We start from the raw sequence: 23,705 nt of genomic DNA, 5'->3' as shown, positions 1-23,705 counted from the left end.
AGAAGAACCAGACGACAGGGTTATTTTTGGCCCACTCTTGAGGCAGACGCCATGGATTTGGTGAAACGGTGTGATAAATGCCAAAAGTTCGCCCGACTGATACATCGACCGACAACTGACTTGACAACCATCCATAGTCCGGTTCCGTTCGCAAAATGGGGCATGGACATTTTGGGCCCGTATACGCCTGAATCAGGCGGTCGCCGATACATTTTGGTGGCAGTAGATTACTTCACCAAATGGGTTGAAGCAGAGGCGGTCAAAGGCATAAAAACAAAAGACGTGATCTCCTTCATTTGGAGAAATGTCATCACCCGGTTTGGGGTTCCAATGTCTATGGTCTTTGATAATGGACCTCAATTCGAAACGCCTGTCCTCAAGAGCTGGTTGGGAGATCAAAGAATCTCCCATTGTTTTGCATCCGTTGGCCGTCCTCAGGCAAACGGTCAAGTTGAGTCCTTCAATAAGCTGATCTCAGACGGTATAAAGAAGAAGGTGGAAAGAGCCGGTGGACTATGGGCAGAGGAGCTACCTCATGTCCTTTGGGCCATCCGAACCACTGAAAAGGGGCAACCGGTGAAACCCCATTTCACATGGCATACGGCACTGAGGCGGTGCTCCCCATTGAACACTATGAGCCAACGCTTCACATCATGCTATAGTGTATACCTTCGCTCTAGGAGAGCATCTAGTGCAAGCCTGAGAATGACCCGAGCCTATAACAAGCGGGTTCGCAAACGGCCCCTGAAAGTAGGAGATTTTGTGCTTCGCAAAATGGAAGCAACCGGCAGGGCCAATGAACAAGGCAAACTGACTCCAAATTGGGAGGGACCCTACCGGATATTTGAAGAAGTACGAGACGGCACATACCGCCTGGAAACCCCAGACGGTAGAAAGCTGCCTAGAACTTGGAATGTAGATAATCTCAAAAAGTACTACTTCTAGAAATTGTATAGTTTTTGTATATTTCTATATAATTAATGAGAAAGATTTACTACATATAGTGCTTAAACGCGCCATGCCATGAGAAAGATTTACTACCTAATGTCCCGCCTAATTGACTAAAAGAAGGCAGGCAGGCAAACATTTGGGTTAGGCCAAGAATCTATGAAGGGTGTTCTTGCGAAAACCCAACCGGCAACAGTTACAAACGGTTGATACCTAGCACTTAGCTAAAACTTTGGCATTTGCGCTATAGCATATGGATAGCCGCCTGGCACTATCTCGTCTATACCAGTCTCCTATCCAGGGGCAATGACCTACCCTAACCCCAACAAGTCATGCGGAAACACATTCATTCAAAAATCATGCAGAAAAACATTCATGGTTTACAAAAGACAAAAAATAGAGTTGCTTGCGAAGACCCAGACGGTAATGGTACCGCCTGGGTTCTCTTGTCTACCCTCGCGAATTTCTTTGCCTACCCTCACAAATTTCTTTGCCTAGTTTGCGAAGACCCAGACGGTAATGGTACCGCCTGGGTTCTCTTATCTATCCTCGCAAATTTCTTTGCCTACCCTCGCAAATTTCTTTGCCTAGTTTGCGAAGACACAGACGGCGGTGATGCCGGCTGGGTTTTCTTGGCTATCCTTGTAAAATTATCAAAGCAAGAAAGATGCGACATTCAAAACAGCAAAAAGGAAAAGAAGCAAATTCGTTCAAAACCGGACCAACCGGTTGAAATATAGCAGAAATAACCGGCATAGCCGGTGAAAATATTAATGCTCAAAGTAGAAGACAATAGCAGAGTAGTCCGACCCTTCCGGCGCTATTACAAGATAATGAACGGCGCGCAGGCCGGGAGGTCGTTGCTACTCTACATTCACTATTACCCGGTCGCCCTGGCCTTGGCCCTGTTCCGGATGAGCTGGGTCGGTGTTGGGAACGGAGCCGGGATCCTCGTCCTCGACTGTCGTCTCCAAAGCAGCCGCTTCCGCCTGCATTCGCTGGAACTCGGCTTCCACCCATTGCTCATACGGTCCGGGCCCCGCCTGGCCCTCCTCTTCAGCCAGAATGGCCAGGTCTACGTACTTATAGGCGAGCTCCCAAACGTTGTAGTCTACACCCGGGTGGATGATGGAGAACACCCTCTTCATTCGGTTTTGGCAGTCCTGCTCATTCTCCTCTATGAGCCAGCTCTGATCAGCCTCTAGGGTGGACTGGAAATTGCGCTGAGCATCGGCAGCCTCTTTAACCAGGCGGTCATTCTCTAATTGCAGCCGTTTGCTGCTCTTCTCCGCCTGGTCGAGCCGCTTGAGGGGCTCTTCATGCTTTTTCAGCTCCTCTTCAGCGTTATCCAGGGCCGCCTGGAGGTTGTCCATTTTGAGCTTTTGCTCCGAGAGGGCCTTTTGGAGGGACTTGACCTAATCCGCCTGTTTCATGATTATAGCTTTAGTTTCTAAGTCATGCACAATCATGGAATAATGAGCGACGCTATGCGCGTCTTCCGCAGAACGTTTGGCTCTTCTTACCTCTTCCATTTGCGGATGTAAGCCTTCTTAAGCCCCTCCACGCGGAGCAGTGCCTGCAACAACAACACAACCGGTATTAGTTGAAGGACCGGATGGGTTTAATACAAATTATATGCCGGGTGGGTACTCAGTAACTTACATCGGCCAGGTCGACCATAACCCGGTCGACATTGAAGGTATTGATTCCAGGAATCACCTCCTTCTCGTCCCGGGGGACGGCTTTCAGCATGGCCCGGGCGTATTGAGCAGCGTCCGGCCAGCGTGGTGAGATATCTGCACCAGAAACAGACGGTGAGATTGCTGCGTACGCTCCACCAACGGACAGCCGGTTGATCGGAGAATCTCCCGGCTGCGAAGAGGAGTACGATTTTACCCGCATGGGTATGTCGAGCAATGTGGGATCAAAGGGGTTTGTACCTTTTTGGAAAGCCTTTTGGCTTCCAGAAGCAGATGGACCGGTTGCGGTCCTTATTGGAGTGGCCTCTAAGGCCTTCTCAGTGTTAGACCCGCCTGGGGTCTTTATTGATTTACCGCCGGTTGTAGCCCGGTCGGTAGAAGCAGTTCTTGGCACCTTGAGTGCCGATTCTTCAACAGACGGCCTTGGCCGGATCTGTTTTTGCAAGGAGCGGGGAATAACACCCCCATCCTGAAACAAGTCTGCAAACGTTTAGATGAGTAACTAGCCAAAGCAACATCAAAAAGCCAAGCACATAGAGAAGGTCAGGCGGTCTAACCTTCTTAGCCGCCTGAGCGGCAAGTGTCTTCTCCAGATTTTCCTTGCGGATATCTGAAGCCTTCATTGCGGGTGTCTTGGCGGAAGGTAGCATCTTCTTAGCTTCTTCTGCAAAACGAAAATACATCCGGTCAGAAATATGAATTTTATATTGCAAAAAAGAGAAAAAGGGCAGCCGACAACAAAATTAACCGGCTAGGGTTCTCAACCTTTGGTTTTCCACATTTTTCTAAGCCCGCAGGCGGACAAGAAACACTCGTCCTTGAAAACTTCGTGTTTGGGCACCCAGTTCTTTGGTACCCTTATTATCTCTCCGGATGTGAGAGAGGTAGAGGTCAGTTCGAAGAAACCCGAGTCCAGAATGGCCACCTGGTCGGTATCAGGGACAGGGGGCAGCCGACACTTTTGCCCCAAAAGCTCTGGCTTCCGGTTGTAGGTCCGGTATTCCTTGTTCTCCTCTTCAGACGGAGCTTTGACAAGGTAGAACCGGTTCTTCCAGTCCGACCACTTGGACGGTTTGTCCAAGGTCATCATATATTTGGGGTGAGTAGTCAAGGTATACCAGGCCCTCCAGCCGCCTGGGCTCTGGCTCAAATAGTGCATATGGGCAAACGCCTCCCAGCCTGGGTTGAGACCCTGCATCTCGCAGGCGGCGATGTACCCCAAAATGTTCACCCAAGAATTTGGGGTGAGCTGCCAAATGCCAAGGCCATACCCCCTAAGTATGGCCCTGATTGTGTTGTGAAGGGGGAAGCGGACGCCGGCTAGGAAATCCGCCTCGTAGCATCCAAACCAGTTGTTAGCGTTGGGCTGGTCATCTTCCCATACAACCGTCCCGAACTCCCTCGGCACGGTCATCCTGTACCCTTCACCAAGCGGCCGCTTGGTAATGAAGTCTAGAAGGGAAGACCGCATGAGGGCACGGTCCTTTAGGGAGACGACGATCATGAGAGGGTCGTTTCGGCTTTTCCACGAGGGCCTCTCTGCCTCCTCGCTATCCTCTGATACAGTTAAGTAGCTAGAGCTACTACTTTCAACCCGTCCGTCATCGGAATCGGCTGGGGAGTTGGAAGCATCATTGGCAGCTCCTAGCTGCTCAGCCTCCTCAGCCGGAGAGGTCTCCTCGTTGTAGGAGCCTAGAATGCTATCGCTTGGGGTGGCGGGGGTGCCGCCGTATGGTTCTCTAACTTCCCCGTCTGGTCCTCGAGTTTCAGGCGATAACTCGTTCGAGTCTCCGCCTCTATAATTGGGGTCCATTGCTGTTCCCCTAATTCTGGCCATGGTGTCCTGCACAGACACGGAGTCGGTCGATACAGGCGTTGCAAAGGGGAAATTCCAAATATCAGAGGCGGCAGATCCAGTTCTAGACTCAGCCGTACTAATTGACCGGCTGAGTTCACAACTATGGTCCGGGTATGGGTATAAAGGGTCCATCTACCTATGGGACTTGTAAACAAAAATGCAAGCTAAAGACTCAAACGGAAATACATGGAAAAGCAAGAAAGAATAGAGACGGTACCTAGAGTAAAGGGTTGAAAACCTCAAAAAATTTCTTGGGGATGCTTGCGAAGACACAGGCGGTTTGAATACCGGCTGGGTTCTCTGAGGTACCCTCTCAAAAAACTTTTGCTTGCTTGCAATTGCACAGGCGGTCTGAAAACCGGCTGCTCTTAAAACAATAAAGTCTCCGTGTGCTCTGAATTTCAAGTATCGGATGCTTTGAAATGCCGGATGTTCTCAAAATTCAAGAAATTTCACGAAGTTTGTAAATGAGCTTCGTGTGCTTTCTCCCCTATTTATAGGGGTTGCTCCGGAAGGCGAAGGGGCGCGACCTTTCCCCTTCTGTTTCTTCCTCTTCCTTCAGTTAGAATTTGAAGGGGTTTTTCAAAAAAATAAAAATAAAAAAATAATAATATATATATATATATATATATATATATATATATATATATATATATATATATATATATATTTCCTCAGCTCTCTTCTCAGGTGCCACGTGGCACCTTGCCACGTCAGCACCTGAGAGGGGCAAATGTTTGGGGTAAAATTACCCCAGCCACGTGGCCCAATGGCAGCGCGACACGTGGCATTTTGCTATTGGTCAGCAGGGCTCCAATCCCCTGCTGACACGTGTCCTAAGAACCCTAAATGGGGGACCAATTCTCCCCACTATAAATAGTGGGAGAGTCCTCATTTATGGGGGATTCATTTGCATTCAATTCCTTAAAAAAGAATTCACTTACATTCAATTGGCACTCAATACCATCATAAATACATTTTACACAAAAACCGAGCAATCTTAATTGCGGAATTATCCCATTATGCGAGAAGTAATTACTCTCTTACGCACTTTCTTCCTCCCGTACATCACTGACTTGATCATCGGAGGCGGAGCTCCACCCAATCGGAGATTTCGTGGTTTTGCAGGTACAGGCGGTCGAAGGACATTCTTGGAATTGTAACTCTCCCGCAGGACACTTCAAAAAACCCCGAAACAGCTATAGTTTGGAATTGGAAGCTAATTAGTGGTTTATTATTCTAAATTAAAAATTGATTAAAAGGTTTTTTTTTTTTATATAAATAATGTATTATACCATTTGAATAGTGATTATAATTATCACTCTCTAAGCATCTGATCCACCCGTTTCACCCGCGGATGATGGATGGGTCGCATGCGGATGACGGGTGGAGCGGATGGTGGATGCGGGTGAAGCTCCATCCAGCCCGAATCCAATTCATAGTCATTCATAAATATTCTAAAGGTGAGATTATTCCGAATAATTTTTTCAAAATAAAAATAAAAATTAAAATCATCACCACATATGAGCTAAAGCCTAACTTATATATGGGCCTACATAAAATTAATTTCAAGGCCCATTGCATCACCACCTCTTCTCTCCCCTTCTCTCTCTTCAACATTTTGCTCTTTGTTCCAACATTCAAACTCTTTCAGAAAAGGGGAAAAATTTGGAAAAATAAAACCCTAAATTCGAAATCAATCTCCATTTTTAATCTCTCCCAAATTACTGCAACTTCCATTCTCTTCCTTCTAAGCTTCCTCGCTCTTCGGAAATTTTAATGTTTAATTAATCTATAAATCTTCTGTTTCGTCAGCTTTCGAATCAAAATTATTCTCAGTCTTAATTTTTTTTTTTTTTTTTTTGGAGATTCATAATTTATTGAGAGCTTTGAGAATTTCTAATGTCGGAAAGATCGAGGCCTGGTTTTACCGTTACTCTTGGTCGTGGTGGTCGGGTACATTTCTTCATGCTTTTTTTTAATCATCAATTTTAAATTTTAACCCAAATATAGGGTTTTAGTTACTTATTGATTGTTAATTTTTGCCATTGTTTAAGAGAGATTGCGAGCGTGGTAAATTTGTCTGAAATTGAGTAATACCAGTGAATAAAGATATGAACTTTTTTGAAATGGGGAGAATGGTGAAGAAATGAGGAAATGATGTTTATATATAACAATGGTAATTGTTTGGCAAAACTCGAGGCTCGCCGAAACATGGAATTTTATAATTACAACTTGATATCAGTTGATTGAAGATTTTTGAGGGTTGTTGCTATTGATTTTGATTAATTAATGGGTATGAGTGAATGTAGGTGGTGAAGAAGGCAGGTGGTTTGTCGGAGGATGGGTTTCGCAATGACCGAGGAATGACAGGAAGCAAACGATCTATCAGAGATAGACTGGGTGGTAATTCTGATGATAGATATCATCCGTACAATAAGCGGTGCGTTACCTTGCCCCCTGCCTTAGTAGACGTTTTAGAGTTCACAAATCACGATGTTGTTTTAGTTCCTCGACTTATACGAAGTATTATGTAGTGCTTGTAGATGGCTATTGCATCAGAATGTCATCCTGAATTCAATAGGAACTTTGCTGCTTCCTTTGTTTAGAATCAACCTACTGCTTCATTTGTCTGTTGCTTTCTTGAATACTCCGTATCTGGTTTATCGAACATGTGCCAATTATGTATGATCTACAACCCATTGGGGTTTATAGTTGATTTGCACATTGCAGTTAGTCCTAAATGGGATAGATGTCTGATCAATTAAGGTCTTCTTTGTTGGGTTTGGCTGTTAATATCCTATGTTTATCATTCTCAGGCAACGTGGGGAGGGCTTTGGCACAAGTAGCTTAAATGGTAACGAGCTTTTATGTGCATTAGAGTGTTTTCCCTTCTGTATTTCAGAGCTTATTTTCCTGTTACTGACCATGTTGCCTTTGTAACACTAAAGATACGCATCTTCGTAAAGATGATCTTCGATTTAAATTGATGCAAAAAAACACAAGTCAATCTCAGAACAGTGGTGCACGTGGTAATTTTGATCTCCGAGATAAACTGTTGAGTAGGATCTTTCGACCTTCAGTAGATAGTAAGTCCATGCGTCTTCCTGAGTCTACTGTTACTACTCGACATCCTTTAGATGAACAGAGGAATACTGGAATACCTAGGCACCCTATGCTTGAACAGAGGGATGCTAGCATATTAGGGCGGTATCCTTCCTCAAGAAACACAAGTGAGTTGTCTGCAGCGGACCCTGGCCGAACTTATTCTTCCTGGACTTTGGACAATTTGAGACGAAGGTCCCCGGAGAGGCTATATCATTCTTCTGCTCATAGAGGGATATCTCCTGAAAGAAGTAGGGAAGATTTGCAGAGAAGGGCAGTAAGGGCATATGATGATGGGAGATCAAGTTCTTACATGAGAATTAGTCCACAAAGACCTGTCAGTTCTTCACCCTTTCTGTCAAAACCTTCGATTTCTGTTGCTCCTGTTAAGTCTTCTGTACCTCTTCCTCCACATTATTCTCAGGCGAGTGGAATTATGCACAAGATCACATCCACGGTATGAGTTGCATTCTATGTTACCTTAATCGTTAGAGTGTCATTAGAGTTTGGCAGAGTAGAGCTTGTATACCAGTGGTGGATCTAGGAAAAATATTTAACGGGGTCAAAATACATTGGACAAATTTTAATGGGCTCGTTTGATAAAAAAATATAAGTAATTTATAGGAAAAAAAATTAATTCGATAAGATTTTGATTTTTTTTTTTTTTTTCATATTCAAGTGAGGTCAAGGGACCCCACTAAATAGCCTTGCATCCGCCACTGTTGTATACTATGTTTATGCCCTTCCCTTCTGACATTTGGACTCATTGGATATTCCTAAATTGTATGTGTCTTAATAGTTAATATTTCTAAAGAACTGTTATATGATGCTAGTATTGCAAATTCTTTTTATAGACCTAATGGTTGTAGGTTTTTTTTTTTTTTTTTTGGTGTTTATCTGTTTATGCAAATGTAGATGTTCATGCTCCCTATTGTGACGTGCTTCACATGAAAATAGAAGGGGTGGTAATTTTTAGATTAGAAACAGATACAGTAGGTCAACAGGTGAAGCTTGTGCATTTTCCAATAACTATAGATAATCAACTCAGTAGTTTGTGTCACTGAAGAGTTGTTGATTTAGGTAGTGTATTTTTTGTTACTCTGGACAGAATAGTTACCAAAGCAATTGTGTTGGGTTTTGTGCCTTGTTTATGAGGATAGGCTAATGTTAAGTTAGAGTTTAGACATGTTTGTTATGGACTTGGAACCTGATTTTTTTTTTAATTTTTTTTTTTGATGAATAAGAGATTAATATGTACTTTATATATGATAAGATCTTTTTTTCCCTTTTTTTTTATTGGGATGATTAAAAAAGGATGCTTGATGGCTGGCTGATTGTTTTGCTCCTTTATGAAATTGTACATGCCACAGACCAAAGCATTATGCTACCCATTACTATGAAAGAATACTTTCATAAGTTGATGATTTTTGATCCGACTTATGGGCTGTGTTCTCCTACTTCTGTTTGTTGACTATTATAACCTTTGCAGGTTGATGAACTCCCCACTGTTGATAGCTTCTTGCATTCTCTAGGGTTGGATAAGTACATCATTAATTTCAAGGCTGAGGAGGTGTGTATTTTTTATTTTTATTTTTTTATATCTGACTGCTGATCACTAAAGTCTTACAGAATGAGATAGTATGAGTATCTTATTCAGCTTCAGATTAGGAGATGGAGATTTGCATACTTTTTAGGAAAATTATTGAGTTTCTATGAGTAGGCTTAAACCTGCAATTGCCTTTTACACTAGGTTCATAATCATTATTTGTGTTAGCATATTCTGAATATGAAATCATCAAGGTAGGTTACTTATCTCTGGGATTTGTGTACTTGAATGGGTATCTGAATAGGCTATGTATGGAAAGGTTTTGGTTTATTACATTAAAATGTCCTGAAAATTAGGTTCGCATGTTACATATGGTGGTTTAAACAACAATAGCAAAGCCTCATCCCCAAAATGATTTGGGGTCAGATAATATAAAGCGTCATATGTAACCATCTGCCAAAAAACATATAAAACAAAAGAGCAAAGAAAGAAAATTGATAAAATAATAGTTGACGAAAATGAGTAAGAAAATATTGAGAAAAGTACGGCAGTGTAAAGTCGTAAACTGTAAAGTGGAAACCCAAAGTGAGGATCTAGAAATAAAATTTGATTTAAGTTTTATTATGGAGGGCTAAGGGGACATATGGCGGTTTATGTAAATAGTTTTCTTGAAAAATTGTAGTACCCTGCTGAATGAGAGTTTATGTTGCTCATATTCTTTATTTCACCTCAATTACACGTCATATCTTTGATATTTTGTGATTTTTGACATGGGTTTTGATACTCAATATGATTATTCATTTTGAGCCATATTTCATGAAATAGATGAGATGTGACCTAAACACTGTCTCCACTTAGCCTAGTCTGAATAACAATGCAGAGAGTTGATTGATTGAGGTGTTTTTTCAAGAAACAAAAGTTTGCTAAGTTCAATCCAAGAATGTCTGAAGTGTTTTATGTGGACTTTTGGTGTTAGGTTTGTGTTTCATGCATCTTAGGTTAGTTGTCATGCATGCTGTCTTTTTCTATAGGGATTAAGACATTATGGCTTTCTCCATATTGTTAATGATTTTGTGGTGTTCTCATACAACACTTATTACCTTTCGGTCAAGCTTTGTTGCTTAAGTGGTACGATTGTCGCGCCAAAAATAAACCTAACTATAACCTCCTAAAAATGTAGTAGGGAAAGCTAGGGTCGATCCCACAGAGAATTGAATTTATCAAATTTTAACTTATGTAAGTTAGAAACCCCTATTTGAAAGAGTATATGATCTAATGAACTAAATTACAAACTAAATTATAATTAGAGTAGTAAATTAATAAAACTAAAAGACGTTAAAATCAAGAATAATGAAATAGGGATTGGTAGACATATATTAGTATTGGAATATTAATTGATCATTGAACTAAATAAACCTCACATATACTTTGATGCTAATTTGAGAAAACAAACTAGTATTCAAAACTTCCTTTAATTGCAAATAAACCAAACAAGCTCTTGGATTATTGTCTAACTAACTAATAATCTAGACTTGATTAATTAGCAGCATTGATAATTAAGAAGTAGTCAACCTAAGCCACTATCTCACAAGCTCGGTTTGTGCAACTTAAAGGGTATAATCTTAGGTATTTGACAAGTTTTAGTCATTTATCTAACAACTAATCTCTACTAATGGCATTAACGAGGACAATTGCGTATCACAAGTTAAAACTAGCAATAAAACTATGCAATTACACTAAAGCTGGCCGGTCTAAAGTATAATTAAATTAGTTATAATCAATAATATTGAGTATCAATCCAATCAAAGTACAAGCATAATCGCCAAATAATAAAAATTATAACTTTTCCGTTCTCACAGTTCAATAATCCAATACTTCATTAGTTCATATATCTCCCTCCCGGCCTCCCTTAAGAACAATTAGCCTAGCATGATAAGGGTTGAGATAACAGTAACAATTCCAAAGAAGAGTTTCATAATCTGACAACACTATAATAACAGTGGTGAATTCAAGTAACAAAGTACCAACAAGCTGTATAGGATTATTCCTAGTAATCTAATCCTAATTACTATCACCCACCTAATCTGTAAGTGAACGAAATAATTACAATTAAAGTTTAGCAAATGCTACCACTTATATTAAGAAATAACATCATCCATGATCCACCTCTACCAATTGCAAGGTAAATAAAACTAAAATATACCCAGCTCACGAAGTAAAAAGAATCTGCTTGCCCCGAGTTGATGATGTCGTGTAATTCCCTTTATTTGCTGCTGCTTTTGATGCTGCTGCTACACGCAAAATTCAGACGAAGCTCGTAAATTTGCAGAAGATACCAGCCCCCTCCAAAAACCTACTGCTAGACAATTGGATTTTCTTCTATATATCCCTCCAAGATACACCCAATTACTGCCATAATACCATATTTTGATACTAAGAAAATATCAATGATACTAGTTACCAAAATTGATATCCAAAAGACCCAAATCTTCCTCTCCAACATTTTACGGTTCCAATGACTTTCCAATTTCATATATGATTTCCTCTCGCTCGATAATTTGAGAATCTCGTGAATTATGCTCAAGATTTTCCTTTGCCGCTTCCGCAAGAAGGATGAGAGGGTTTGGGACATTGAGGTGCTCTTTGCTTTTGTCAAACAGAGGTCTGCTAGACATAAAATCCCACTTGGGCTTTTTACTTAATTCATTAGTTTTGGGCTTGAGACAAGTGTGAGTCGTCATGAACTTGTAGGTTTCACTTCCTTTAATCTCGAGCAGTAGTAAAATCCATTTTGATGCCAAAATTCTCCTTCCTAAAAACAAATAAAATAGTAATAATCCGCGTCTATAAAAGGAAAATTACATAAAACACTCTTAAACCGTAAAAACCCATTATAATATCAAGAGTTTAAATAATAAAAATAATGCACATTTATGACCCTATCATTAAGCCGAAGAGTTTCCTGACCTTATTGGGTTGAGCTCAAAGCCTGTTTTTATTTTAATCCTTAGTAGTATCGATGCATTTAGTTCTTGTAAATTATCTGTCATACACATATGTGAAGACTTGTAACCAGAATTATCATACCATTTGGTCATTTATGAATTTCAATTATGGCATTAGTCAATATTATACGAAAGAGGGAAGGTATGTTTCCTTTTGTGGTCGGAAAGTTACTTTCATGGCATCCATTGAGATTTGGTAAACCAAATAACCAATTAAGCATTGTTGTCCTATACACCTCCTAGTACCTATTTGATGTGCCGGATTTCAAAAATATGAAAAAAAAAAAAATCGTTGTAGAAGGGCTTTGCTGGAAACCTAACTTGTATCAGATAAGCTATGTAGAGGATAAGATGAGTAGGTTTTGTCTAAGTTATTTTTTAATGACATGGAAAGTGTACTGAGATTAAATTAGACAACTATCATAGTAATTTAAATATGGAAAGTAAGTAAAATTATACAGGTTGGATAAAGCATTATGTTCCTTTTTTGGATATGTTTGTCATATGTTGGATAAAGGACATCATTGGCTAAATAATGGCTATATATACCTGATTTAGTTGATTGAAAAGCCCTACTTGACATCAGTCATGTTACCTGGACTATCAATTAGATGATTTTAATCCAAGTAGCATGACTATAGCACTAGTATATGATATATGTACCTATCATAAAAGCGATCCATGTTACCTGTACTATAAATTTAATCCAAGTGAGTGGCATGACTTACACTATAACACTAGTACGTGGTATTGTATCTATCATATTAGAGCAAAAGCATATATCTTATAGCTCTGCATTTTTTTTATCTGTGTCTGATCTAGATGGTATTATAGGATATTTTAGTGCTCAACTTAGACATGCCAATAACAAAGGAACTTGGTATTATGTGCTATCAAAACCTTTTCTTTCTCCTTCCTAGGATTTTGTATGCTGATTATGTGATTAATTTTAATTTTTCCTTGAACAGATAGACATGAATGCATTGAAGCAGTTGGGTGACAATGACTTGAAAGAATTGGGTGTACCTATGGTAATTCACAATATTCCTCCTGTCTTTTTTTTTTTTTATTTTTTTTTTATTTTTAACCTATTCTGTAGAGTTTCATAAAAGATCCTTGTCATCCTTTCATTAAGTATAAGTCAGCTGTCTCTTGGCATTTTCTTTTGCAATACGCTGAGCTCACTTTCAAATCACTTGACAACAACAATGTACTGTGGAACCTTTAATCCCAGATAATATATACACACATCAGATGTATTGTATATGCACCAGTCAAATCTATATTCATCCATGTGTCTAGTTGGTATCTTTAAAGACCCCTTTTTTTTAACAATAAAAACAAACTTCTTTTTGTCTTTGGTATCTCTAGAGAATGGAATGTATATTTAGGGGTCGTTTGGTATGTACGGGGTAATCGGAATGGAATCAACAAAGGGAAAGGAGGAGAAAGGAAAGTAAAAGTGTTTGATTATAATTGTTGTTTGGATTGACATTCAGACTCCACCTTCTCTAACCACACCTCATTCAACCTCCTCTTACCATACCTCAACCATCTCTCTCCTCTAACCTTACTCTCACCACACCTCAAGCATCTCTCCACCTATGCCAACCCATGACCCTCCTGCTACCCGCTACCCACTAACACTCTCCCTCCGGTTGCTGCGCCGACCAGCTCGACCCGATGCGACTCTCTAAAGCTAGTTGATTTCATGAGTTGGAATGGGTACTTTTAGAGTGGTGGATGGTTAATTTCTTGTGGGTGGTGTGTTTTTAAGGTGGAGGGTGGTTGATTTCGTGTGGCTCATGAAATTTTAAGTCGGTGGATGAGTGGTTAGGGGGGAGGCGGTTTCTACCGAGCGATGGTTTCGGGTCGTGGGGCGGTGGCGGTGCTGACGGGACAGTGGTGGGAAGACCGGAAGAGCGGCGGTGCTGATGGGGCAGTGGTGGGAAGGGTTCCGATGATGGTGGGGTGTTAGTGCAGGTGGAGCAGTGGGGGTGTTGGTGGCTTAGGGGAAAGGGAATGCAAATACCATGTGGGGGGTGGGGAATGAGAGTAGAGGACTTTGGGGTAATTAAGTGGGGAAAGGGAATGATTGAATTGACATAACAAACAATAACTAAGGTAATCATCCTTGTTGATTCTCTTTCCCTTTCCTGATTATCCCAAACCAAACGGCCCCTTAATAATGGGACAACCATTTTTGTCAAATGTGTACTTTATATATGTAAGGATTAAGGAATATTAGCTATTTTGCATGTGACTTCAAGTCGATGGATTCATTTCATTTTACTTGGGATTTTGCATGTACTTTGAGGTCCTGGAAAAACTTCAATACTCTCGATTTACAGTGTTATACTTATTTTTTATTTGTTTTTGTTTTACGTCTTGTTTCTGGAAATTTTGAAACTTCCCATCTGTGATGAAAGAGTGGGAAAGCTGCTCTTCCATAAATGTTCAACTCAGGCTATGATGGCTGAATTGCTTCTTGCTTGAGCGCCTTAATCCCATAAGTACATGAACCAACATGAAGACTTTCCACGAGGTCACCCATCCTAGTACCACTCTCAATCATTGTGCCTCATGTCAAGCGATGTGACAGTTTTACACTGGCCCTCCTCCTTTATCCAGGCTTGGGACTGGCAGTGGGTTCCCACTGGCGTTGTTTAGCAGTCACGACCTTTCTTAAGAATCTTGTGCACTAGTTGTTGCTGTGGTCTGTGAAGAATGCATCTCTAATACTTCTACTTCGTAGTAGCATAGATGGTCTTCTAGATATTTGATTTCTTATAAATTGAGATGCAGATGTAAAGATGTAGGGAAGAATGTCTTTTTTAATTTTTCCCCCTCCCCTTTCTACTGAGGGCAGCATATCCCATGAATTACGTTTATGTTGTGTTTGGATGAGAAAACTTGAAGGGAAGGGCAGAGAGGAAGAGTAACAAAGAATTCTGATTTTCTTTGCTTTCTGAGAAACCAAATGCTTTCTTTATGCTATATTTTTTTTTTGTGCTGGAAAATTGAAAATGACGACAGTTAATATTGGCTATGATCTTATGACTACTTGATTAGGCTTTCCTTTGTGATTGATGGATGTTGATTATCTTCTGCAGGGGCCTAGAAAGAAGATACTTCAATCCCTTGTGTCTCGATCTAGACGGCATCCATAAGCTGGCATCTGCAAACTTTCTAGAATATCCAGTTGCAAAATCTGTGTTGGGCTTGTATTCAGCTGTTCATCAACACAATGGATACTCTTAGACTTTGTTTCACCCTTGGGTTGATAAGAGACCCTTATACTGTTGTCAAGATTACCCACGTCAACCATTTATAAATCATGCTTGTAATGTTGGGCAAGATGAGTAGTTGATGTATGTATGATAATTGAAATTTTTTTCCATGATTTTGCAATTGAGCTTGAAAATTAAAGGCAAGGATTGTTTTAGTTCTAAGCTTATTTCTGAGCATGTTCGGTGCAATTTTTTTGTCGAGCAATATCTGTGAATGTGACTTGTTGGAACTAACTGTCTAAATCTTCAATCATGTGAAGGTGCAGAAATTCTGTATGCATTTGGCTTTTGAATTAGGTGGATTTTTCTGGAAATGTGGCAGATACATGAAGAGTGTTGCAGTCACTGCTCCTGATAACTGTTGCCATATCTATTGTATGTATTGACATGAATAAGGCAATGCCTATATCAAAGATGTTAGAAATTGTTATCTTTATTGTCGTTGGTTTTATGGTGGGTGATGGTCGTGGCCTTGTGAGGTTGTGATGGTCAGGCAAGTACGACGAGATAAGCAGAGAGCTTTGTGCTTTGCTTTTGTCTAGATCGATAAAATTCAGATACACTTTTGAACATTCGCTAGTAGCAGTCTTGCGACTATGTAGGGTTGTTTTTTCAGCTGTTAATGGTGGTCTTCTGGTGGATGTAATTGTTAGGGTGTATTTTACACGCTAACAATTACATCCAAAAGGTGCAAATTTATCACTTCTTTTTTCTTTACCTTTTATTTATTTATTTATTTAATTTTTATTTCTAATCATCCACCCTTTGTAATGGTAGGAGACTAGGAGTAGAATAAAGGAATTGCAAATTCTAATTCTATCGGTATGTTGTAATTATGGCACTATACATTGGCAGGGCATATTACACTAGTAAGATAGTGTTTCTTCACTTGTAATTTTTTTTAAGAATATTATTTGAATATAATTAGCCCTGTACTTTTCATTAAACTTATTCCTCGTACCAGATTTGAAAGATGTCTAAAGCAAGTAGCAACTTAGGAAGTAAAATACTAAAATGGTTGATAAAAACCCTTTGGCTTCTATGTTGACGGCTAAATTGTATGACCTTTATCAGTACGAAGTATGTGCTAGAGTCTCGAGTGTCGACTCGTATGACTTGTATAGTCCAAGGTATCTGAATGTACTTGGTATGGTTAGACAGATGCTGCTCGTTATGTTTGACTCTAGTAACTTTTGAAACTCAAGAAGCCAAAACGAATTTAGTTATCTTGTTTGGTGAGGCAGCTTGTAATAACAGTATATTTGAAATAACCAAAAACATTCTACGGGTCACTGCATTGTTGGCAATACTGGAATTTTCCTTTGGAAAGATTGTGCCATAGCAGTTGCGTTTTGTGTGAGATTGGTCACATCATGTGGTCGCTTGTAAAATAACAACGTAATCTCTTATTACACTGACCGAGTAACTCTTATAACACTAACGAAATAACCTCTATGATAGTTGGCCACATGGTGTGGTCAGCCACGTATAAGAATTTGCGTTATTGTTATTATTATTATATACAAAAAAAACCTCAAAAGATTTACATAAATTAGTAGGCAGCCGAGAAACAATCTGGCCCCCCCACTCCTCTAAATATAACAAAACTAATCCTAACAAATATCTGAGATGCTGCTCGAGACCCAATATCCTGACCCTTGGAGAACTTCTGTACTCGTTTAAGCAAAGCAACGACATCTGTCTCTAAATCTCCCAATGAAGAAAAAGAGAAAAGAAGATGTCTACTCTAAACTTCCAGAGTGTATTATTATTATTATTATTATTATTATTATTATTATTAATGGGCAGGTTTGATGTCTACTCTAAACTTTCGGAGTGTATATAAGTGATAGATGGAATACCAAAATAGATTCCAAATTATAGTTTGGTCAATAAAACTCTTCTCTATAGACTATAGTGATACGTTTGTAGTGTAGGACAACTCATACACCCCATTTGTAATAATTGTACCAAAGCCCCTTCTATGCTTATGAAGTTATGAATATGATGTATGGTAACCTGATAAATAAACCTATCCAAGAAAAACGGATTGAAGATTCAAACTATACCAAATAAGATTGCTCATTAAATCTATTTTAATCAATTTAAACTTTGTCCCAACTTGCCCTAAAATAATACACTTCGTACCTAGCTAGAATTGATTATATTTATGTGATGAACATGCTTGTTAGGTTATACGGAGTACTTCGTATTTTATAGTTGATTATGATTTAACAAGAATATGATGATATTGGTTCATTATTCTTAACAATTCATTAGTCGAAACAATTTAATTACGAGCATAAAAGATACTAGAGGTTTCTCTTTTGGTACTTGAAACAAATTTACTGCATTATTGCATAAGCAAATCAAAATCAAGAGGTTGTTAATTTAATACTAGAGTTAAGTTTACCTCATAAGTCTTAAGCATCATTCTCATGCATTTCATATGCATATGATCGGTGCGTATAAAATCTTGTGTGATAGTTCAGTATATGCATATATATGGTGATTAAAGTCCCTCTTTCAGTAAGCTCTACATAGGCACATTCATGAACGATAATACGATCTGTTGCACTATATTGTTCATGTTATCATATACTTCGTACAATACATTTTTAAAAAGTTCATACATTACATTAACATACTACTACGACTACTACCAATACTCTTCAATTTATGACTATAAAACCAAATCACGATTTATAGCAAATTAACACATCGTTGATGATAGCTTGATAAGATGATAAAATTTATTCCCTCAATAAAAATTTAATAATCACGACTTTAGTTAATAATACACTGTCAGCCATCATAACTATTAATTCCAAACAAATAAATCAATCATCTCACGCGTAATATGGTGCAATGTCATGCATCTAATAGTCTAATCATAAGTGCTCTCTTGGAAGTTAAAACTATAGAGGACTACTCATAATGGACCATTATTTCTTCATTGTAATTGAAGATAAATTCAAACACGCAACAATAATCAAACTCGTATGTCTAATCAAAGGAGTGTTAGGTTGTAGGAAAACAAAGGTCACGAAACAAGCTAGAAGAGCTAATGGTTAGGTTTAAATGAAAATTTTAACTTATTATTATGTCTAATCATGTTGTTATCCTGTGGAGTTAGACACCTATAAGTCATCCGTTTGTTTGGTGCACAATAATTTGTAGGAGGTGTTGGCTTATTGTGCATTATACATGATCTTATCCAATTATAACATAACTAGCTAGAAATTTTACCATCCTATTACACTAATTAACATTATCTTACTCCACATAATATTAAGATATCATTTACAATAAAAGCGAAAAAAATAATGTATAAAAACATACAAAGTACTTTTAAGAATATTTATTTCAATAATGCACGTAGTCAAACTAGAAAAACTATGACCATGAGTAAAAAATTACTAATTAGAACAAACATATCCATTAGGTTTTGTCATATTTGTCTCAATGAATAGAATCAAAAAACTATTTTTTGATTGTTTTTTTTTTTTAAATATTTGTAAAGAGTAATTAAATACTGTATATTGTTAGCTAAAGGCCTGAGAATGAGAGTATGAAACAAATGATATATAATGGATCAGGTCAGATGTTGTAGTAGTCTAAGAGCGGGGAAAAATTCTAATCACTTATGTCTATAATTAATTTGAAAGAAAGCTTGTATTTTACTTATTTATATTTACCAATAATGTAATATTTCACCAATAGTTAAGAAAATTAATTAGTGTAAAACATGCAAAGTCTTATGCTCTTATCTTCTTGTTGGAACTTGCCAAATGCCTATAGAGACCAAACAAGCTAGAACCTATTGCAAAAAGACGAAGAATGGCTACATTATTGTCTATTGCACTCATTTTTCAAACTATATATATATATATATATATATATATATATATATAGTTAAGATTCTTAAGAAGCTCATTGATAAGACAAAATTCCTCTAACTTAGGTGTTCATGCAAAATTCCTCTAACTTAGGTGTTCATGCAACTTAGCTAGCTTCTTTGTTCTTACCTTGAGTAGAGTTGTATTCAAACTCATAAATATATGCGGCCAATCCAATTGCACCATCTTTTCTTTTTGTTTATTGGTAAAATTAGAATCCTAAGTTTATGATTCTCACTTGAACTGTTATAACGGATGTAAGAAAGAACAAATATTAAATGTAAAATTAACAAGAAATACATACACAGATTTACATGGTTCACCAACAATGTGTTGGCTACGTCCACGGGCAGGCGAGAGTAATAGTTTTATTGATCTTGGGGAAATCAGATTACAGATTTAGAATAGATTTGAGACCAATCACAGGAAACAGATTGATTGTCTCTCAAATTTCTAATGTTATCTCTCTCAGAACTCACATATGAGAAATACACAAAAAACTCTTAGATTTCTGAATAATCACTTAACTAATGATTGTCATGGCTAGGAAATAATCTAGGAGTATTTATAATAACTCCTAGGTTAGGAATGAAAGGCCTTAATTAAGAAAATAAGGCCCACGAACAAACTGCTCAAAATCGGCCAAAAACCCCCCAGGCATGGGCGTGTCACACAGGGCATGGGCGTGCCTTGGATCAGTAGCAAAGAAGTAGCTTGAAAACAAAATGACACGGGCGTGTCAAATTTTGAGGGGTGAGCATGGGTCGGGTACCCGTACCGTTAACACTAACGATTCGGGTACCCGATAACCGATAACACTAAAAATAATATCCATTAACCGAACTAATAAGTTCGGGTACCCGAACTTTGGGTACCCGGATTATCGGATAGGTTATCGGGTACCCAATATGATATCCAATAATGAAAATTTAGACTTTAAAATTTAATTTTTATGATATTATTCAACACTAATTAACAATAATACCACATGATGATCATGAACAAATTACTAATAATATTATTAGTCATTTAAATTATGAAGTGATTATGAAGTAAAGTAAGAGTTTCGATTTTGGATAAATAGATTTAAGTAGGAAAAAAAAGAAAAAATTACTTATCGGATTGGATCGGATAACCGTTAATTTTAAAATGATACACAATAACCATACCCTATAACAAATTATCGGATCGAGTACTCGAATCGTTATGCTTATCGGAACGGGCACCCTAATTTTCGGTTTGGTTACGGTTTGGGTTTTCGGATAATATTGCTTAGCCCTGGGTGTGTCAGTGCGATTGCTCATCTTCTCCGTTGAGGCACGCCCACGTCTCCCTAAGGCATGGGCGTGTCTCGCTGCATCTTCCCAGCTTTGCGACTTCTTCATCGAGGCAAGCCCATGTCTCCTCAAGACATGGGTGTGTCTCACTGCACCTTCCCATCTTTGCGACACGAGTTTCCTAGCTTCCAAACTTCCTAGCTCCTAAACTTCCTAGCTCCCGATACAAGACTCTATTTCTTACAAATTTCCACCTTGACTTGAATCCCAACACAATAAAACTGATGTACCAGATCAGATGCATTGATCACAATGCCAAATGTACCAGAAAACAAACGGATATAACAGAAAAACAAAAAACCAAAAACGGACTCTCCTTGCTCAGATTTGCTTCGTCGAGCACCAGACCAGATTTGCCTCGTCGGGCACCAGATTAGCCCCTAAAGGATACCAGCAGCTTCTAATAGTTTGTAAGTCCAAGCAACCTTAGGACTTACTTTGCAGATTCAGATTCAAACAGTCGGCTTGCCAATGCTTCTTCCTAGCACAAGCAATACCTCCCTTGGACGACTCAAATATATCCACCTCTCCAACATATAGTGCAAAATCCACCTTGTCTTCTCAACCGTGCCTTTGGGGAGAGTTCCCAAAGCTTACATGTCGACCAAGAGCCAAATTAAGTTGACCCGATTTCAACGACGAAGACTGTGATGCTTCAGATTTAGACTCAGATTGTGAATGTTGGCTGATCTTTCCCAGACGTGGACCATCACCCCCATCTAGAGTGACTCTATGCTCCACCTGTTTCTCAACATTACCATAAACAGACGATGTGACAACATCAGACCCAGAACCAGATAACGTAGACCCTTACAACACATACAATGTCTCCCGTTCAGATTTACCTTTGAACCCTTGTAGACATACAACCCTCCACCTTCACCTTTAAAACTGAACCCCTTTCTATCAAGAAGACTAAGCAAAATCAGATTCCTTGTGACCTGTGGAACATGCCTGACATTGTTCAACATACAGAATTTACCATCATGTGTCCGAACTCTGATGGACCCTATACCAACTATATTACAGACTTTGTTGTCGGCCATAGTAACACCTCCATCAATCTGCTTGTAGTTCGTAAACCTCTCCCTGCATGAACACATATGATAAGACGCCCCCAAATCTAGAACCCACATATCAGATTGTGCGCACGTTCATCAGCAATCAGGACATAATCCTCTTCTGAACGGGTGTCTCCAACTGCAATATCAGAAGACTCATAATTTTTCTGTTGTCTCATCTTCTTGGGACATTCAGATTTCCAATGCCCCTTCTCCTTACAGTAATTACAAACATCACTAGGTTTAGGACCCCTAGAATACGATTTCCTCGATTTTCTCCCCAAATTCCCCTGTCCATTACCTTCACTGGCCACTAATCCAGCAGCCTGATCATCTGTACCTGTACCACATGCATGCCTTATAGCACAACTCTCTAGTATGGAGAGCAGATCTAACCTCCTCTAGAGACAATATCTCTTTACCAATAATACAACACTGTAAATAATTCTCATATGACACCGGCAAAGACACTAATAGAATTAAGGCAGCATCCTTATCCTCAACCTTAACATCCATATTACGCAATTTTAGCAAAATCGTATTCAATTGATCTAAGTGTTCTCTAAGGGATGTACCTTCAAACATTCACACACCGAACAAACTTTGCTTCAACAGCAACTTTGTTGGCTCGAATGAACAATACATGAGGGGGGTGAAATGTATTGTAGAGGAACTAGGGTAATTTTTGCGGAATTAATAAAACAAAACTTAAAGAAACTTAAAGTGCAAAGAGAGATTTTATGTGGAAAACTTCTTGGCCCTAATCAAGAAGAAAAACCATGACCACAAGGGATTTTAAAACTCAAATCTTAATTATAATAGGGCAAACAACCTATTACAATCTAAGACTCTAACTCAAGTTCCTTAACAAACTCGAGCTTCCCTTTCAACTGATCCCTCAACCAGTTGAACTCTTTAATTCTCTCTTAGCTTTCTCCTTGCTTCACTCAAAGCAATATACACTTTAGAGTTCACTCAAACTCTAACCCAATACAACTCTAGATTAACGCTAATATTAAGCACAAAGACACTCAAGGACTCAAGTGGATTTCGACTCTTTTTAAAACAAGAAAGATTGCAATGCTCAAGTGTCTTTATCCCAATTGAAAACCAAGTCTATTTATAGAAGAGTAAGGTAGTTGATTCCACCATTACTTTAGCCCCACTTAGCCACAACTTCCTAAGTTTTAGGAATATGCAGTTAGAGGGAACTTGTACAACAAGCAAAACCAACTTCCCTACTTTTACTGAAAACGTTTTATCACTTCCTTACTCATCTCAATTGATTTTGACAAAGTAAACACACGTTTAAAAGATATTTTCCAAAATAGATTTTCTAAGAAAATAAGTAAATAAATTAAATAGAAAATCTATAACTTACAAAGATATTTATCAAAAAGATATTTTAAAAAATATTCCATTAATAAAATATCCAATTTAATATATGGAAAATAAAAACTTATCATATAAAATAAAAATCCACTTGACTCCTAATTAATATCAATGTACTTAATATGAACATAAGAAGCCTAAAATAAACAGAAGATAAATTAGACTCCTCGAACTCTTCTCTTAAAACTTTTACTCTAAAGCTTCAGTTCCTCCCTCAAGGAACTCGACCTCTGATTTACTTCATTGCCTTCCTTAACTTCACGAGCTGCCTTCAAACCTTGTTACATGCTCCTTCATTCTCTGGATTGTCATAACACATAACTTAATTCTCCTAAGAACCTATCATACACACAACTCAAAACACAAAGTTAAGTCTTTATGAGTTTGCTTAAGTTCCATTAAGTCATCATCAAAACTTAGGGTCAACAATATTCTCCCTTTTTTATGAATGACAAACCCAAGCAAACTCTATTAGCAGCAATGAAGTTAGAATAATAAAAAAAAAACAGACCTTAAATTTTAGACCTTAAAAAAAACGAACTAGAATATATACCTCATCATAAG

The 23,705-nt window shown here is 38.6% G+C and overlaps 1 protein-coding gene across 1 annotated transcript; it reads left to right on the top strand.

Annotated features, from left to right (window-relative positions):
* The first annotated feature begins 6,061 nt into the window (after nucleotides 1-6,061).
* On the top strand, nucleotides 6,062-15,614 carry LOC110713026. Its single transcript, XM_021891493.1, has 7 exons — nucleotides 6,062-6,462; nucleotides 6,819-6,949; nucleotides 7,326-7,363; nucleotides 7,458-8,068; nucleotides 9,101-9,181; nucleotides 13,131-13,193; nucleotides 15,276-15,614. The coding sequence occupies exons 1-7, from the start codon at nucleotides 6,409-6,411 to the stop codon at nucleotides 15,330-15,332; spliced, it is 1,035 nt and encodes a 344-aa protein (XP_021747185.1). The 5' UTR covers nucleotides 6,062-6,408; the 3' UTR covers nucleotides 15,333-15,614.
* The last annotated feature ends 8,091 nt before the right edge of the window (nucleotides 15,615-23,705 follow it).

This window comes from Chenopodium quinoa, unplaced genomic scaffold (genome assembly GCF_001683475.1).
Source record: "Chenopodium quinoa cultivar QQ74 unplaced genomic scaffold, ASM168347v1, whole genome shotgun sequence".
Taxonomy (NCBI): domain Eukaryota; kingdom Viridiplantae; phylum Streptophyta; class Magnoliopsida; order Caryophyllales; family Amaranthaceae; genus Chenopodium; species Chenopodium quinoa.
This window is presented reverse-complemented; position numbering and strand designations above follow the sequence as displayed.

Bases quoted from the DNA above. Each gene is read 5' to 3' on its own strand.
- LOC110713026 (XM_021891493.1), top strand. From the start codon at position 6,409: ATGTCGGAAAGATCGAGGCCTGGTTTTACCGTTACTCTTGGTCGTGGT. The intron at 6,463-6,818 runs GTACATTTCTTC...GAGTGAATGTAG, and splicing joins CTCTTGGTCGTGGTGGTCGG to GTGGTGAAGAAGGCAGGTGG. The intron at 7,364-7,457 runs GTAACGAGCTTT...GTAACACTAAAG, and splicing joins TGGCACAAGTAGCTTAAATG to ATACGCATCTTCGTAAAGAT.